This window comes from Salmo trutta, chromosome 31 (assembly GCF_901001165.1).
Source record: "Salmo trutta chromosome 31, fSalTru1.1, whole genome shotgun sequence".
Classification (NCBI taxonomy): Eukaryota; Metazoa; Chordata; class Actinopteri; order Salmoniformes; family Salmonidae; genus Salmo; species Salmo trutta.
This window is the reverse complement of record NC_042987.1, coordinates 43,859,225-43,877,155: the sequence shown is the minus strand read 5'-3', so window position 1 is coordinate 43,877,155 and position 17,931 is coordinate 43,859,225. Positions and strand designations below refer to the sequence as shown.

At 46.0% G+C, this 17,931-nt stretch overlaps 1 protein-coding gene across 2 annotated transcripts in view; it reads left to right on the top strand.

Annotated features, from left to right (window-relative positions):
• Positions 1-17,931, top strand: part of LOC115170249 (pituitary adenylate cyclase-activating polypeptide type I receptor) — an 83,056-nt gene that overhangs the window by 54,183 nt on the left and 10,942 nt on the right. The window contains exons 9-12 of one of the 2 annotated variants that reach the window (XM_029726646.1): positions 5,603-5,663; positions 7,040-7,109; positions 12,600-12,691; positions 14,002-14,085. In XM_029726646.1, coding sequence (XP_029582506.1) covers positions 5,603-5,663; positions 7,040-7,109; positions 12,600-12,691; positions 14,002-14,085 — 307 coding nt within the window. The remainder of the gene's footprint in view (positions 1-5,602; positions 5,664-7,039; positions 7,110-12,599; positions 12,692-14,001; positions 14,086-17,931) is intronic. The other variant, XM_029726647.1, reaches the window with a different exon arrangement.

The window sequence follows — 17,931 nt, the reverse complement described above, 5'->3', positions numbered from 1 at the left end:
AACATTAGCCTGCTGGCCTTACTAGTGGATAGGAACATTAGCCTGCTGGCCTTACTGAGTGGATAGGAACATTAGCCTGCTGGCCTTACTGGGTGTATAGGAACATTAGCCTGCTGGCCTTACTGGGTGGATAGGAACATTAGCCTGCTGGCCTTACTGGGTAGATAGGAACATTAGCCTGCTGGCCTTCCTGGGTGGATAGGAACATTAGCCTGTTGGCCTTACTGGGTGGATAGGAACATTAGCCTGCTGTCCTTACTGGGTAGATAGGAACATTAGCCTGCTGGCCTTACTGGGTGGATAGGAACATTAGCCTGCTGGCCTTACTGGGTGGATAGGAACATTAGCCTGCTGGCCTTACTGGGTGGATAGGAACATTAGCCCGAGCTATTTAGGAGGGATATCACAACTGGCACAAATGATTGTCTACTTCTGTTTTTCCTGCTGAGGGGTGCCCTCTACCTGCGCCCAGAGGGGAGTAGTTCAAAGTCTGGGTACAGGGGGTGGCTTGGGTCTAAAATGATTTTGTGAGCCTCTCGGAGGGCCCTGACCTTAAAGATCTCATCCAGGCCTGTCTGTTGTACTCCAAGTACCTTGCTGAGGGCCCTGACCTTAAAGATCTCATCCAGGCCTGTCTGTTGGACTCCCAGTACCTTGGGGAGGGCCCTGACCAGATCCCATCCAGGCCTGTCTGTTTGACTCCCAGTACCTTGCTGAGGGCCCTGACCTTAAAGATCCCATCCAGGCCTGTCTGTTTGACTCCCAGTACCTTGGGGAGGGCCCTGACCTTAAAGATCTCATCCTGGCCTGTCTGTTTGACTCCCAGTACCTTGCTGAGGGCCCTGACCTTAAAGATCTCATCCAGGCCTGTCTGTTTGACTCCCAGTACCTTGCTTGCTGTGGTGATACTCCTTCTCAGCATATTTCTCTGGCTGACAGTGGAATTGCCAAACCAACAAACAATACAAAAAGTTAAAATACTCAATGAAAGATTTGTAATACAGAGTCAGTATAGTACAGTCTATGTTAAAAGATCCCAGCTTTTTGACAAAGTACAGTCTCTGTTGGCTCTTTTTGTAGATCAGGTCTGTACATTTACTCCACTGAAGCTTATTGTCCAAGAGGACACACAGATATCTCTATTCCTCTACAATCTCTATGTTCTGACCTCTGATAGATGGTGCAGAGGAAGGTGTTGTATTATCGGGCCCAGGCCTTATTGTTCAAGAGGACACACAGATATCTCTATTCCTCTACAATCTCTATATTCTGACCTCTGATAGATGTTGCAGAGGAAGGTGTTGTATTATCGGGCCCAGGCCTTATTGTCCAAGAGGACACACAGATATCTCTATTCCTCTACAATCTCTATGTCTGACCTCTGATAGATGGTGCAGAGGAAGGTGTTGTATTATCGGGCCCAGGCCTTATTGTCCAAGAGGACACACAGATATCTCTATTCCTCTACAATCTCTATGTCTGACCTCTGATAGATGGTGCAGAGGAAGGTGTTGTATTATCGGGCCCAGGCCTTATTGTCCAAGAGGACACACAGATATCTCTATTCCTCTACAATCTCTATGTCTGACCTCTGATAGATGGTGCAGAGGAAGGTGTTGTATTATCGGGCCCAGGCCTTATTGTCCAAGAGGACACACAGATATCTCTATTCCTCTACAATCTCTATGTTCTGACCTCTGATAGATGGTGCAGAGGAAGGTGTTGTATTATCGGGCCCAGGCCTTATTGTCCAAGAGGACACACAGATATCTCTATTCCTCTACAATCTCTATGTTCTGACCTCTGATAGATGGTGCAGAGGAAGGTGTTGTATTATCGGGCCCAGGTCTTATTGTCCAAGAGGACACACAGATATCTCTATTCCTCTACAATCTCTATGTTCTGACCTCTGATAGATGGTGCAGAGGAAGGTGTTGTATTATCGGGCCCAGGCCTTATTGTCCAAGAGGACACACAGATATCTCTATTCCTCTACAATCTCTATGTTCTGACCTCTGATAGATGTTGCAGAGGTAGGTGTTGTTCGCTTCCTGAAGTCTATGCACTTCTCTTTGGTCTTGTTGGTATTGAGGACCAAGTGTGATTCCTCACAACACTCTACAAAGCCATCTAGGACCGGGCCATGATGTTCCATGTCATCATGCAACAGGCTGATCAAGGCAGAGTCATCAGCGAACTTAACGAGGTGTCTGTCAGGATGGAAACTAGCACAACTATTAGTGTACAAGATGTACAGGAGTGGAGACAAAACACATCCCTGAGGAGAGCCTGTGTTGGTGGTGGAGTGGGGACTAAACACATCCCTGAGGTCTTAAAGCCTGTCTATCAACCTCAGCATAAACTGATCTCACGTTGTCCATCTCTTAAAGCCTGTCTATCACCCTCAGCATAAACTGATCTCACGTTGTCCATCTCTTAAAGCCTGTCTATCACCCTCAGCATAAACTGATCTCACGGTGTCCATCTCTTAAAGCCTGTCTATCACCCTCAGCATAAACTGATCTCACGGTGTCCATCTCTTAAAGCCAGCATAAACTGATCTCACGGTGTCCATCTCTTAAAGCCTGTCTCTCACCCTCAGCATAAACTGCCTTCTTCCTATCAAGTAGTGATTTTAGATGTTTTGATACCCAAGGTTTATTGTTAGTGAAGATTTTACAGGTTTTAGTTGGCACAACTGACTCAACACAGAAGTTTACATAGTCTGAAACAACATCTGTGAGTTCATCAAGATCAGAGCTGCTGTCCTCAAATACCTCCCACATGGTACAGTCAAAACACCCCTGGAGACCAAAAACCTCCCACATGGTACAGTCAAAACACTCCTGGAGACCAAATACCTCCCACATAGTACAGTCAAAACACCCCTGGAGACCAATTACCTCCCACATAGTAGAGTCAGGAGACCAAATACCTCCCACATAGTACAGTCAAAACACCCCTGGAGACCAAATATCCCTCCCACATGGTACAGTCAAACACCCCTGGAGACCAAATACCTCCCACATAGTACAGTCAAAACACCCCTGGAGACCAAATACCTGCCACATAGTACAGTCAAAACACCCCTGGAGACCAAATACCTGCCACATAGTACAGTCAAAACACCCCTGGAGACCAAATACCTCCCACATAGTACAGTCAAAACACCCCTGGAGACCAAATACCTCCCACATAGTACAGTCAAAACACCCCTGGAGACCAAATACCTCCCACATAGTACAGTCAAAAAACACCAAATACCTCCCACATGGTACAGTCAAAACACCCCTGGAGACCAATTACCTCCCACATAGTACAGTCAAAACACCCCTGGAGACCAAATACCTCCCACATAGTACAGTCAAAACACCCCTGGAGACCAAATACCTCCCACATAGTAGAGTCAGGAGACCAAGTACCTCTCACATAGTACAGTCAAAAAACACCAAATACCTCCCACATAGTACAGTCAAAACACCCCTGGAGACCAAATACCTCCCACATAGTACAGTCAAAAAACACCAAATACCTCCCACATGGTACAGTCAAAACACCCCTGGAGACCAAATACCTCCCACATAGTACAGTCAAAACACCCCTGGAGACCAAATACCTCCCACATAGTACAGTCAAAACACCCCTGGAGACCAAATACCTCCCACATAGTAGAGTCAGGAGACCAAGTACCTCTCACATAGTACAGTCAAAAAACACCAAATACCTCCCACATAGTACAGTCAAAACACCCCTGGAGACCAAATACCTCCCACATAGTACAGTCAAAAAACACCAAATACCTCCCACATGGTACAGTCAAAACACCCCTGGAGACCAAATACCTCCCACATGGTACAGTCAAAACACCCCTGGAGACAAGTGATACTGTTGTCATTCCAGATCTGGACAGTTTTAACTGTGGGTTTCTCCCTCTCCAGGAGCCGACAGTAGGTTGGCCTGAGGTAGACAACGTTGTGGTCTGATGTCCCCAGGGGAGGTCTGTTGGTAGCAGAAAACGCATTTGGTATTGTCCCGTAGCACAAGTCAAGAGTCCTATTTTTCATTGTGTGACATTTCACATACTGGTGGTATGTGCGCAGGACTTTGTGCAAGGTACAGTTGGTAAAATCCCCTAAAATAAATGTGTGTGCGTCGGGGAGATGGATTCCAGTTTCTGTGACAGATTATAAATAATCTCTGATGCCTTTGTTATGTTAGCTTTCAGTTGAATGTACACAACGATAACAAACAATTGGGGGAACTCACGGGGCAGATAGTAAGGTCGCAGTGACACAGAAAGCAGTTCAATGTCGGGGGTACAGAGTCTCTCTGTTACCAGGATCCATTTACACCACTGGTCCCTGACCAGCAGGCAGACGCCCCGCCGTGAAGATCCATTTACACCACTGGTCCCTGACCAGCAGGCAGACGCCCCCGCCGTGAAGATCCATTTACACCACTGGTCCCTGACAAGCAGGCAGACGCCCCCGCCGTGAGGATCCATTTACACCACTGGTCCCTGACCAGCAGGCAGACGCCCCCGCCGTGAAGATCCATTTACACCACTGGTCCCTGACAAGCAGGCAGACGCCCCCGCCGTGAAGATCCATTTACACCACTGGTCCCTGACCAGCAGGCAGACGCCCCCGCCGTGAAGATCCATTTACACCACTGGTCCCTGACAAGCAGGCAGACGCCCCCGCCGTGAAGATCCATTTACACCACTGGTCCCTGACAAGCAGGCAGACGCCCCCGCCGTGAAGATCCATTTACACCACTGGTCCCTGACCAGCAGGCAGACGCCCCCGCCGTGAAGATCCATTTACACCACTGGTCCCTGACAATCAGGCAGACGCCCCCGCCATGAATTTTCCCGGCCGGCTCCACTTCTCTGTCCGGGACTCCGTCATCCAGCCAAGTCTCAGTAAATGCCAGCAAACGGGCCTCCAGATATTCGTGTTGGAAGATCAGATTCGGTGGCAGCTCATCCGCTTTCCCCCTCAGTGACCTGGCATTAATCATCAAGGTGGTGGGTAAGGGAAGTTTGTTATTTAATTTTTTAAGTCTTTGTCTGATTCTCCCGCGTTTTCCACTTTTGCATTTGGGTTTGTAATCCACTCGCAGACAATCAAGGATTAGATGGTCCATTGGGATATCCATGGCATTTGTATTTGAGTTGCATTGTAGTAGGAACTCCCTGCTGTATTGGATTCCGCTGCCAGCAGCGTTTTCATCATTTAGTCCGTTTGTAGCGGGTATGTAGACGATCAACTAGATCAGTCCAACACCCCACCACTGTAAATCCATGGGTTGGCAGATTGTTTGTAAACTAAGTGTACAAATTAAAAACATAAAAGAACGCCACACCAAACGTCAAACACACTGCAGGATGCAGCAGAGCCCAATAAATTCACTGCTGGTTGAGCTCAATGTAACGGACCTTATCTGCTGGTTGAGCCCAATGTAACGGACCTTATCTGCTGGTTGAGCCCAATGTAACGGACCTTATCTGCTGGTTGAGCCCTTTGCTCTGGTAAGTCTTATCAATGTCTTCAGGTTTCAGATCAGATTCCTCATCTGTTCTGTCTGTATGTGTGTTTAGGTACTCCCACCATTTGTGTGACTATCTGGGCTACTCTGAGGCTTCACTTTGACGACACAAGGTACTTCCAAACCACAGTTACATCTTTACATGACTCAATATTTACAACAGACAGACAAACTGCACATTCACTGTCTGTTTATACCTCCATAAAAAAACTTGTGACCTTGTGCTTTTGAATAAAGAAAGCCTGCACATGACATATGCTGCTCCCAAGCCTTTTAATGTAATTCCTTTAGCCTGTACCAGGTGAAGGCCTTTAAATGTAATTCCTTTAGCCTGTACCAGGTGAAGGTCTTTTAATATAATTTCTTTAGCCTGTACCAGGTGAAGGTATTTTAATGTAATTCCTTTAGCCTGTACCAGGTGAAGGTTTTTTAATGTAATTCCTTTAGCCTGTACCAGGTTTTTTAATGTAATTCCTTTAGCCTGTACCAGGTGAAGGCCCTTTAATGTAATTCCTTTAGCCTGTACCAGGTGAAGGCCTTTAAATGTAATTCCTTTAGCCTGTACCAGGTGAAGGTCTTTTAATATAATCCCTTTAGCCTGTACCAGGTGAAGGCCTTTTAATGTAATTCCTTTAGCCTGTACCAGGTCTTTTAATATAATTCCTTTAGCCTGTACCAGGTGAAGGTCTTTTAATATAATCCCTTTAGCCTGTACCAGGTGAAGGCATTTTAATATAATTCCTTTAGCCTGTACCAGGTGAAGGTATTTTAATGTAATTCCTTTAGCCTGTACCAGGTGAAGGTATTTTAATGTAATTCCTTTAGCCTGTACCAGGCCTTTTAATGTAATTCCTTTAGCCTGTACCAGGCCTTTTAATGTAATTCCTTTAGCCTGTACCAGGTGAAGGCCTTTTAATGTAATTCCTTTAGCCTGTACCAGGTGAAGGCCTTTTAATGTAATTCCTTTAGCCTGTACCAGGTGAAGGTTTTTTTTATTTAATTCCTTTAGCCTGTACCAGGTCTTTTAATTTAATTCCTTTAGCCTGTACCAGGTCTTTTAATGTAATTCCTTTAGCCTGTACCAGGTGAAGGTATTTTAATGTAATTCCTTTAGCCTGTACCAGGTCTTTTAATGTAATTCCTTTAGCCTGTACCAGGTGAAGGCCTTTTAATGTAATTCCTTTAGCCTGTACCAGGTGAAGGCCTTTTAATGTAATTCCTTTAGCCTCTACCAGGTGAAGGCTATATCAAATCACAGCCTAATATATTTATTTATTATCGCTGATGTGACGTCATAGTTTAGATCCTTATAATATGCATAATAATATCTGTGTCCCAAACGGCGTCCTATTCCCTATATAGTGCCCTATTCCCTATATAGTGCCCTATTCCCTATGGGCCCTGGTCATACGCACTATAAAGGGCATAGGTTGCCTTTTGGGAAAATATCACTCTCACCCCCTGCTGTCTCTTGTCCTGTACCCTGTAGTTGCTGGGATACCAACAACACCACTGCCCTCTGGTGGGTGATCAAGGGACCTACGGTCGTCTGCATCATGGTGGGTGGAACAGGCTTTATCACGGCTGACCAGAAATGGAACCCTATTCCCCAGATCAGTGGTTCTCAAACTGTGGGTCAAAGGGTCGGCGGGGGGGGGGGGGGTGCTGAGTTTAAGGAACTCAGTCAGGCTTTCAACTTCCTCTTGAAAGTAGTGATAGTAGAATACACAAGGTGAAATGTAGTTTTTCCTCTTAGACCTTCGAGAGCTATTATATAACGGTGCTAGACCTGATAATCAACGACGATGAGAGCCTATAGGGAGGAGGTCAGAGACCTGGCAGTGTGATTCCAGGACAACAACCTCTCCCTCAACGTCAGCAAGACAAAGGAGCTAATCGTGGACTACAGGAAACGGAGGGCCGAGCACGCCCCCATCCACATCGACGAGGCTGTGGTGGATCGGATCGAGAGATTCAAGTTCTTCGGGGCTCCCGAGTGGCGCAGCGGTCTATGGCACTGCATCTCAGCGCCGGATCCAGGCTGTATCACAACCGGCCGTGTTTGGGAGTCCATTAGGGCGGCGCACAATTGGCCCAGCGTCGTCTGGGTTTGGCCGGTGTAGGCCGTCATTGTAAATAAGAATTTGTTCTTAACTGACTTGCCTAGTTAAATAAAGGTAACATTTTTTCTTTTTTTAACAAATTCAAATATCACTAAGAAATTAACATTGTCCACACACCAACACAGTCGTGAAGAAGGCATGACAACGCCTCTTCCCCCTCAGGAGGCTGAAAAGATTTGGCATGGGTCCTCAGATCCTCAAAAAGTTCTACAGCTGCACCATTGAGTGTATCCTGACTGGCTGCATCACCGCTTGGTATGTCAACTGTTTGGCATTCCTCCGCAAGGCGCTACAGAGGGTTAGGGCGTACGGACCAGTACATCACTGGGGCCAAGCTTCCTGCCATCCAGAACCTCTATACCAGACGATGTCAGTAGGAAGGCCCTAAAAATGGTCAAATGCTCCAGCTACCCAAGTCATAGACTGTTCTCTCTGCTACCGCATGGCAAGCGGTACCAATGTACCAAGTCTGGAACCACCAGGGCCCCAAACAGCTTCTACCCCCAACCCTTTAAGTCTGCTAAATAGTTAGTCCGGGTAGCTGTTGGTTATCTGCATTGACCCTTTTTGCACTAACTATTTTGATTCATTTATTCAAATCACATTTTATTGGGCCGAATAGAACAGGTAAAGTAAAAAAGTGTAAAAAGTAACACAATAAAATAACAATAACGAGGCTATAAACTGGGGGTAACGGTACAGAGTCAATGTGCAGGGGTACAGGTTAGTCGAGGTAATTTGTACTTGTAGGTGTGGATAAAGTGACTATGCATATGTAATAAGCAGCGAGTAGCAGCAGTGTAAAAACAAATTGGGGGGGGGTGTCAATGTAAATAGTCCAGGTGGCTAATTGATTATTTGTTCAGCAGTCTTATGGCTTGGGGGTAGAAGGTGTTAAGGAGCCTTTTGGTCCTAGACTTGGTGCTCCGGTAAGGCTTGCTGTGCGGTAGCAGAGAGAACAGTCTATGACTTGGGCCTTCCTCTGACACCACCTAGTATATTGGTCCTGGATGGCAGGAAGCTTGGCCCCAGTGTTGTACTGGTTCATATGTACTGCCCTCTGTAGCGCCTTACAGTCAGATGCCGAGCAGTTACCATACCAGGCGGTGATGCAAGCGGTCAGGATGCTCTCGATGGTGCAGCTGTAGAACTTTTTGAGGATCTGGGGGCCCATGCCAATCTCCTGAAGGGGAAAAAGCGTTGTCATGCCCTCTTCACATCTGTCTTGGTGTGCTTGGACCATGATAGCTCGTTGGTGATGTGGACACCAAGGAACTTGAAACTCTCGACCCGCTCCACTACAGCCCCGTCGATGTTAATGGGGGCCTGTTCGGCCCGCCTTTTCCTGTAGTCCACGATCAGCTCCTTTGTCTTGCTCACATTAAGGGAGAGGTTGTTGTCCTGGCACCACACTGCCAGGTCTCTGACTTCCTCCCCATAGGCTGTCTCATCGTTGTCGGTGATCAGACCGACCACTGTTTTGTCGTCATCAAACTTAATGATGGCATTAGAGTCATGTTTGGCCACACAGTTGTGGGTGAACAGGGACTACAGGAGGGGACTAAGTACACACCCCTGAGGGGCCCCAGTGTTGAGGATCAGCGTGGGAGACGTGGTGTTGCCTAACCTCACCACCTGGGGGCGGCCCGTCAGGAAGTCCAGGATCCAGTTGCAGAGAGAGATGTTTAGTCCCAGGATCCTTAGCTTAGTGATGAGCTTTGTGGGCACTATGGTGTTGAACGCTGAGCTGTAGTCAATGAACATCACTCTCACATAGGTGTTACTCTTGTCCAGGTGGGAAAAGGCAGTGTGGAGTGCGATTGACATTGCGTCATCTGTGGATCTGTTGGGGCGGTATGCGAATTGGAGTGGGTCTAGGGGTTCCGGGATGATGGTGTTGATGTGAGCCATGACCAGCCTTTCGAAGCACTTCATTGCTACCGATGTGAGTGCTACGAGGCGGTAATCATTTAGGCAGGTCAGAATGGTTGGTGATCTGTTTATTAACTTGGCTTTCGAAGACTTTAGAAAGGCAGGGTAGGATGGATATAGGTCTGTAGCAGTTTGGGCCTAGAGTGTCTCCCCCTTTGAAGAGGGTGATTACCGCGTCAGACTACCAATCTTTGGGGATGAAGGAGAGGTTGAATAGGCTAGTAATAGGGGTTGCAACAATTTCAGCGGATCATTTTAGAAAGAGAGGGTCCAGATTGTCAAGGCCAGCTGATTTGTAGGGATCCAGATTTTGCAGCTTTTTCAGAACATCAGCTATCTGGATTTGGGTGAAGGAGAAATGGGGAAGGCTTGGGCAAGTTGCTGTGGGGGGGGGGTGCAGTGCTGTTGACCGGGGTAGGGGTAGCCAGGTGGAAAGCATGGCCAGCGGTGGAAAAATTGCTTTTTGAAATGATCGATTATTGTAGATTTATCGGTGGTGACAGTGTTTCCTAGCCTCAGTGCAGTGGGCAGCTGGGAGGATGTGCTCTTATTCTCTATGGACTTTACAGTCTCCCAAAACTTTTGGGATTTAGTGCTACAGGAAGCAAATTTCTGTTTGAGAAAGCTAGCCTTAGCTTTCCTAACTGACTGAGTATATTGGTTCCTGACTTCCCTGAAAAGTTGCATATCGCTGGGGCTATTCGATGCTAATGCAGAACGCCACAGGATGTTTTTGTGCTGTCAAGGGCAGTCAAGTCTGGGGTGAACTAAGGGCTATATCTGTTCTTAGTTCTACATTTTTTGATTGGGGCATGCTTATTTAAGATGGAGTGGAAAGCACTTTTAAAGAACGACCAGGCATCCTCTACTGACGGGATGAGGTCAATACCCTTCCAGGATTCCTGGGCCAGGTCGATTAGAAATGCCTGCTCGCTGAAGTGTTTTAGGGAGCATTTGACAGGGATGAGGGGTGGTTGTTTGACTGCAGACCCATTACGCACACAGGCAATGAGGCAGTGATCGCTGAGATCCTGGTTGAAGACAGCAGAGGTGTATTTAGAGGGCAGGTTGGTCAGGATGATATCTAAGCGGGTGCCCATGTTTACGGATTTAGGGTTGTACCTGGTTGGATCCTTGATAATTTGTGTCGATTGAGGGCATCTAGCTTAGATTGTAGGACGGCCGGGGTGTTAAGTATGTCCCAGTTTAGGTCAACTAACAGTACGAACTCTGAAGATGGATGGGGGGCAATCAATTCACATATGGTGTCCAGGGCACAGCTGGGGGCTGAAGGGGCTCTATAACAAGAGGCATTGGTGAGAGACTTGTTTCTGGAAAGGGGGATTTTTAAAAGTAGAAGCTCAAATTGTTTGGGCACAGACCTGGATAGTATGACAGAACTCTGCAGGCTGTCTCTGCAGTAGATTGCAACGCAGCCCCCTTTGGCAGTTCTATCTTGTCAGAAAATGTTCAAGTTTGGGATGGACATTTCAGGATTTTTGCTGGCCTTCCTAAGCCAGGATTCAGACATGGCTAGGACATCAGGGTTGGCGGAGTGTGCTAAAGCAGTGAATAAAACAAACTTAGGGAGGAGGCTTCTAATGTTAACGTGCATGAAACCAGGGCTTTTACGGTTACAGAAGTCAACAAATGAGAGCGCCTGGGGAGTGGGAGTGGAGCTAGGCACTGCAGGGCCTGGATTAACCTCTACATCACCAGAGGACCAGAGGAGGAGTAGGATAAGGGTACGACTAAAGGCTATAAGAACCTGGGGAATGGGAGTGGTGCTGGGGGCTGCAGGTCCTGGGTTAACATCTACATCACCAGAGGACCAGAGGAGGAGTAGGATAAGGGGTATGGCTAAGGGCTATAAGAACTGGTCGTCTAGTGCGTTCAGAACAGAAAGTAAAAGGAGCAGATTTCTGGGCGCGGAAGAATAGGTTCAAGGCATAATGTACAGACAAGGGTATGGTAGGATGTGAGTACAGTGGAGGTAAGCCTAGGCATTGAGTGACGATGAGAGCGGTTTTGTCTCTAGAGGAACATTTTAAGCCAGGTGCGGTCACCGCATGTGTGGGGGAGTGGAACTAAACTAACCTAAGGCATTTTGAGCAGGCCTGGAGGTGAAATAAGGGTCCAGGCCAATTGACAAAAGAGGTAATTGAAGCCTAGGAATTGCTTGATTGATCTCTTCAGCTAGCCGGGAGATGGGCCTAGCTCGAGGCTAGCTCCAGGCTAACTGGTGCTTGCTTTGGGACAGAGATGTTAGCCAGGAGTAGCCACTTGGATAGCGAGCTGTATAAGGCCATAGGCAAACGAGAAAATGCTCATCCAGAGGTGGTGCTCCTAGTGGCCGGGGACTTTAATGCAAGGAAACTGAAATTTGTTTTACCTCATTTCTGTGCAACCAGAGGAAAGAAAATTGTCGACCACTTTTACTCACCCTCCATTTGGTAAATCTGATGATAGTTCTACTCAAACAAGGTCTACACTTGTTGTATTCGGCACATGTGACAAATAACATTTGATTTGAAAGTAGTGCACTATATAGGGAGTAGGGTGCCATTTCTCAATTACCACACTATTACCATGTTGTTGTCATGTTGTGTTGCTACCATGCTGTGTTGTCTTAGGTCTCTCTGTATGTAGTGTTTTGTTGTCTCTCTTGTCGTGATGTGTTTTGTCCTATATTTATATTGTTTTTATTTTTAATCCCAGCCCCCGTCCCCGCAGGAGGTTTTTTGCCTTCTGGTAGGCCGTCATTGTAAATAAGAATTGTTCTTAACTGACTTGCCTAGTTAAATAAAAGGTTCAATAAAATGAAATAGAGAATCTATTATATTTCCTCCCCACATTATTACAACTTGGTCTGACCGCCATTTTTGTTGATTGAGTTTTGGTGTGTATTCTTGTGTTAAAACTTGAAAAGTAATGATGATAACAGTAATATATATTAACTATAATCATCCTTCTCCTTGCTATGTGCTTCTCTAGATCAACTTTGTCCTGTTTGTTGGGATCATAGTCATTCTGGTCCAGAAGCTCCAGTCGCCTGACATCAGAGGGAATGAGTCCAGTATCTACCTGTAAGTACCTGGTCTTAGCCCTACCTCTATATCCAGTATCTACCTGTAAGTACCTGGTCTTAGCCCTACCTCTATATCCAGTATCTCTACCTGTAAGTACCTGGTCTTAGCCCTACCTCTATATCCAGTATCTCTACCTGTAAGTACCTGGTCTTAGCCCTACCTCTATATCCAGTATCTCTACCTGTAAGTACCTGGTCTTAGCCCTACCTCTATATCCAGTATCTACCTGTAAGTACCTGGTCTTAGCCCTACCTCTATATCCAGTATCTCTACCTGTAAGTACCTGGTCTTAGCCCTATCTCTATATCCAGTATCTCTACCTGTAAGTACCTGGTCTTAGCCCTACCTCTATATCCAGTATCTACCTGTAAGTACCTGGTCTTAGCCCTACCTCTATATCCAGTATCTCTACCTGTAAGTACCTGGTCTTAGCCCTACCTCTATATCCAGTATCTCTACCTGTAAGTACCTGGTCTTAGCCCTACCTCTATATCCAGTATCTCTACCTGTAAGTACCTGGTCTTAACCCTACCTCTATATCCAGTATCTACCTGTAAGTACCTGGTCTTAGCCCTACCTCTATATCCAGTATCTCTACCTGTAAGTACCTGGTCTTAGCCCTACCTCTATATCCAGTATCTACCTGTAAGTACCTGGTCTTAGCCCTACCTCTATGTCCAGTATCTACCTGTAAGTACCTGGTCTTAGCCCTACCTCTATATCCAGTATCTCTACCTGTAAGTACCTGGTCTTAGCCCTACCTCTATATCCAGTATCTCTACCTGTAAGTACCTGGTCTTAACCCTACCTCTATATCCAGTATCTCTACCTGTAAGTACCTGGTCTTAGCCCTACCTCTATATCCAGTATCTCTACCTGTAAGTACCTGGTCTTAGCCCTACCTCTATATCCAGTATCTACCTGTAAGTACCTGGTCTTAACCCTACCTCTATATCCAGTATCTACCTGTAAGTACCTGGTCTTAGCCCTACCTCTATATCCAGTATCTACCTGTAAGTACCTGGTCTTAACCCTACCTCTAAAGCCACATGTCTATGAAGGGTGCTGGAATCTTTATCTCATCGCCATAAAGTGGTCTGTTTATATTAGCCGCGGTGTAGTCTTTTATAAGGTGTTTTATGAGACTGTCTGATGTGCCGTATAGTTAAGACGTGTGTGTGTGTGTGTGTGTGTGTGTGTGTGTGTGTGTGTGTGTGTGACTGTGTGTGTTTTACTTGTGGTGTCTTTGGGTCTGTCTGCCTGTCTGTCTGTCTGTCTGCCTGTCTGCCTGTCTGTCTTTATTGTAGCAGCTGTGCTCAGAAATGCTTCAGTGAGCCCACTCAGGCTGTGCAACATTCCTGCAGGATGTCAGAGCTATCAGCCATCACACTGTAAGTCTGTCTGTGTGTGGTTCTGTCTATTTGTTTTGTCTGTGAGTTTCATCATATGTTAAAGTCTGAGTGTTATTCTTAGTCAGGTCAAATCAAATTGTATTCGTTCGCATACACATGTTTAGCAGATGTTATAGTTAAATGTCTGTGTTCCTAGCTCCAACAGTGCAGTAATATCAAATGTATTTATAAAGCCCTTCTTACATCAGCTGATATCTCAAAGTGCTGTACAGAAACCCAGCCTAAAACCCCAAACAGCAAACAATGCAGGTGTAGAAGCACGGTGGCTAGGAAAAACTCCCTAGAAAGGCAGGAACTTAGGAAGAAACCTAGAGAGGAACCAGGTTGTGAGGGTTGGCCAGTCCTCTTCTGGCTGTGCCGGGTGGAGATTATAACAGAACATGGCCTAGATGTTCAAATGTTCATAGATGACCAGCAGGGTCAAATAATAATAATCACAGTGGATGTCGAGGGTGCAACAGGTCAGCACCTCAGGAGTAAATGTCAGTTGGCTTTTCATAGCCGATCATTGAGAGTATCTCTACTGCTCCTGCTGTCTCTAGAGAGTTGAAAACAGCAGGTCTGGGACAGGTAGCACGTCCGGTGAACAGGTCAGGATTCCATAGCCGCAGGCAAAACAGTTGAAACTGGAGCAGCAGCACGGCCAGGTGGACTGGGGGCAGCAAGGAGTCATCAGGCATGGTCCTAGGGGAGGGAGGGAGGGAGAGAGGGAGTACTTAAATTCACACAGGACACCGGAAAAGACAGGAGAAATACTCCAGATATAACAGACTGACCCTAGCCCCCCAACACATAAACTACTGCAGCATAAATACTGGAGGCTGAGACAGGAGTGGTCGGGAGACACTGTGGCCCCATCCGACGATACCCCCGGACAGGCAGGATATAACCCCACCCACTTTGCCAAAGCACAGCCCCCACACCACTAGAGGGATATCTTCAACCACCAACATACCATCCCGGGACAGGGCGAGTATAGCCCACAAAGATCTCCGCCACGGCACAACCCAAGGGGGGGGCGCCAACCCAGACAGGAAGATCACGTCAGTGACTCAACCCACTAAAGTGACGCACCCCTCCCAGGGACGGTATGGAAGAGCACCAGTAAGCCAGTGAATCAGCCCCTGTAATAGGGTTAGAGGCAGAGAATCCCAGTGGAGAGAAGGGAACCGGCCAGGCAGAGACAGCAAGGGCAGTTTGTTGCTCCAGTGCCTTTCCGTTCACCTTCGCATCCCTGAGCCAGACTACACTCAATCATAGGACCTACTGAAGAGATGAGTCTTCAATAAAGACTTAAAGGTTGAGACCAAGTCTGCGTCTCTCACATGGGTAGGCAGACCATTCCATAAAAATTGAGCTCTATAGGAGAAAGCCCTGCCTCCAGCTGTTTGTATAGAAATTCTAGGGACAGTAAGGAGGCCTGCGTCTTGTGACCGTAGCGTACGTGTAGGTATGTACGGCAGGACCAAATCGGAAAGATGGGTAGGAGCAAGCCCATGTAATGCTTTGTAGGTTAGCAGTAAAACCTTGAAATCAGCCCTTGCCTTAACAGGAAGCCAGTGTAGAGGCTAGCACTGGAGTAATATGATCAAATTGTTTGGTTCTAGTCAAGATTCTAACAGCCGTGTTTAGCACTAACTGAAGTTCATTTAGTGCTTTATCCGGGTAGCCAGAAAGTAGAGCATTGCGGTAGTCTAAACTAGAAGTGACAAAAGCATGGATTAATTTTCTGCATCATTTTTGGACAGAAAGTTTCTGATTTTTGCAATGTTACGTAGATGGAAAAAAGCTGTCCTTGAAACAGTCTTGATATGTTTGTCAAAAGAGAGATCAGGGTCCAGAATAACGACGAGGTCCTTCACAGTTTTATTTGAGACGACTGTACAACCATCAAGATGAATTGTCAGATTCAACAGAAGATCTTTGTTTCTTGGGACCTAGGACAAGCATCTCTGTGTTGTCCGAGTTTAAAAGTAGAACATTTGCAGCCATCCACTTCCTTATGTCTGAAACACAGGCTTCCAGCGAGGGCAATTTTGGGGCTTCACCATGTTTCATCGAAATGTACAGCTGTGTGTCATCCGCATAGCAGTGAAAGTTAACATTATGTTTCCGAATGACATCACCAAGAGGTAAAATATATAGTGAAAACAATAGTGGTCCTAAAACGGAACCTTGAGGAACACCGAAATTTACAGTTGATATGTCAGAGGACAAACCATCCACAGAGACAAACAGATATATTTTCGACAGATAAGATCTAAACCAGGCCAGAACTTGTCCGTGTAGACCAATTTGGGTTTCCAATCTCTCCAAAAGAATGTGGTGATCGATGGTATCAAAAGCAGCACTAAGGTCTAGGAGTACGAGGACTGATGCATAGCCTCGGTCTGACGCCATTAAAAGGTCATTTATCACCTTCACAAGTGCAGTCTCAGTGCTATGATGGGGTCTGAAACCAGACTGAAGCATTTCGTATACATTGTTTGTCTTCAGGAAGGCAGTGAGTTGCTGCGCAACAACTTTTTCTAAAATGTTTGAGAGGAATGGAAGATTCGATATAGGCCGATAGTTTTTTATAATTTCTGGGTCAAGATTTGGCTTTTTCAAGAGAGGCTTTATTACTGCCACTTTTAGTGAGTTTGGTACACATCCGGTGGATAGAGAGCCGTTTATTATGTTCAACATAGGAGGGCCAAGCACAGGAAGCAGTTATTTCAGTAGTTTAGTTGGAATAGGGTCCAGTATGCAGCTTGAAGATTTAGAGGCCATGATTATTTTCATCACTGTGTCGAGATATAGTACTAAAACACTTTAGTGTCTCCCTTGATCCTAGGTCCTGGCAGAGTTGTGCAGACTCAGGACAACTGAGCTTAGGATGAATACGCAGATTTAAAGAGGAGTCTGTAATTTGCTTTCTAATGATCATGATCTTATCCTAAAAGAAGTTAATGAATTTATCACTGCTGAAGTGAAAGCCATCCTCTTTTGGGGAATGCTGCTTTTTAGTTGGCTTTGCGACAGTATCAAAAAGAAATTTTGGATTGTTCTTATTTTCCTCAATTAAGTTGAAAAAATAGGATGATCGAGCAGCAGTGAGGGCTCTTCAATACTGCACGGTACTGTCTTTCCAAGCTAGTCGGAAGACTTCCAGTTTGGTGTAGCGCCATTTCCGTTCCAATTTTCTGGAAGCTTGATTCAGAGCTCGGGTATTTTCTGTATACCAGGGAGCTAGTTTCTTATGACAAATGTTTTTTGTTTTTAGGGGTGCGACTGCATCTAGGGTATTGTGTAAGGTTAAATTGAGTTCCTCAGTTAGGTGGTTAACCTCTCTGGGATCGTTCGGGACGGTAGCGTCCCACCTCGCCAACAGCCAGTGAAATTGCAAGGCGCCAAATTCAAACAACAGAAATCTCATAATTAAAATTCCTCAAACATACAATATTATACACCATTTTAAAGATAAACTTATTTTTAATCCAGCCACAGTGTCCGATTTCAAAAAGGCTTTACGGCGAAAGCACACCATGCGATTATGTTAGGTCAGCACCTAGCCACAGAAAACCATACAGCCATTTTCCAAAGAAGGAGAGGTGTCACAAAAGTCAGAAATAGCGTTAAAATGAATCACTAACCTTTGATCTTCACCAGATGGCACTCCCAGGACTCCATGTTAGACAAATGTTTGTTTTGTTCGATAAAGTTCATCTTTATGTCCGAATACCTTGTTTTTGTTCACGCGTTTAGTCCAGTAATCCAAATGCACAAAGCGCGAGCACAAAGTCCAGAAGAAAAGTCAAAAAAGTTCCATTACAGTTTGTAGAA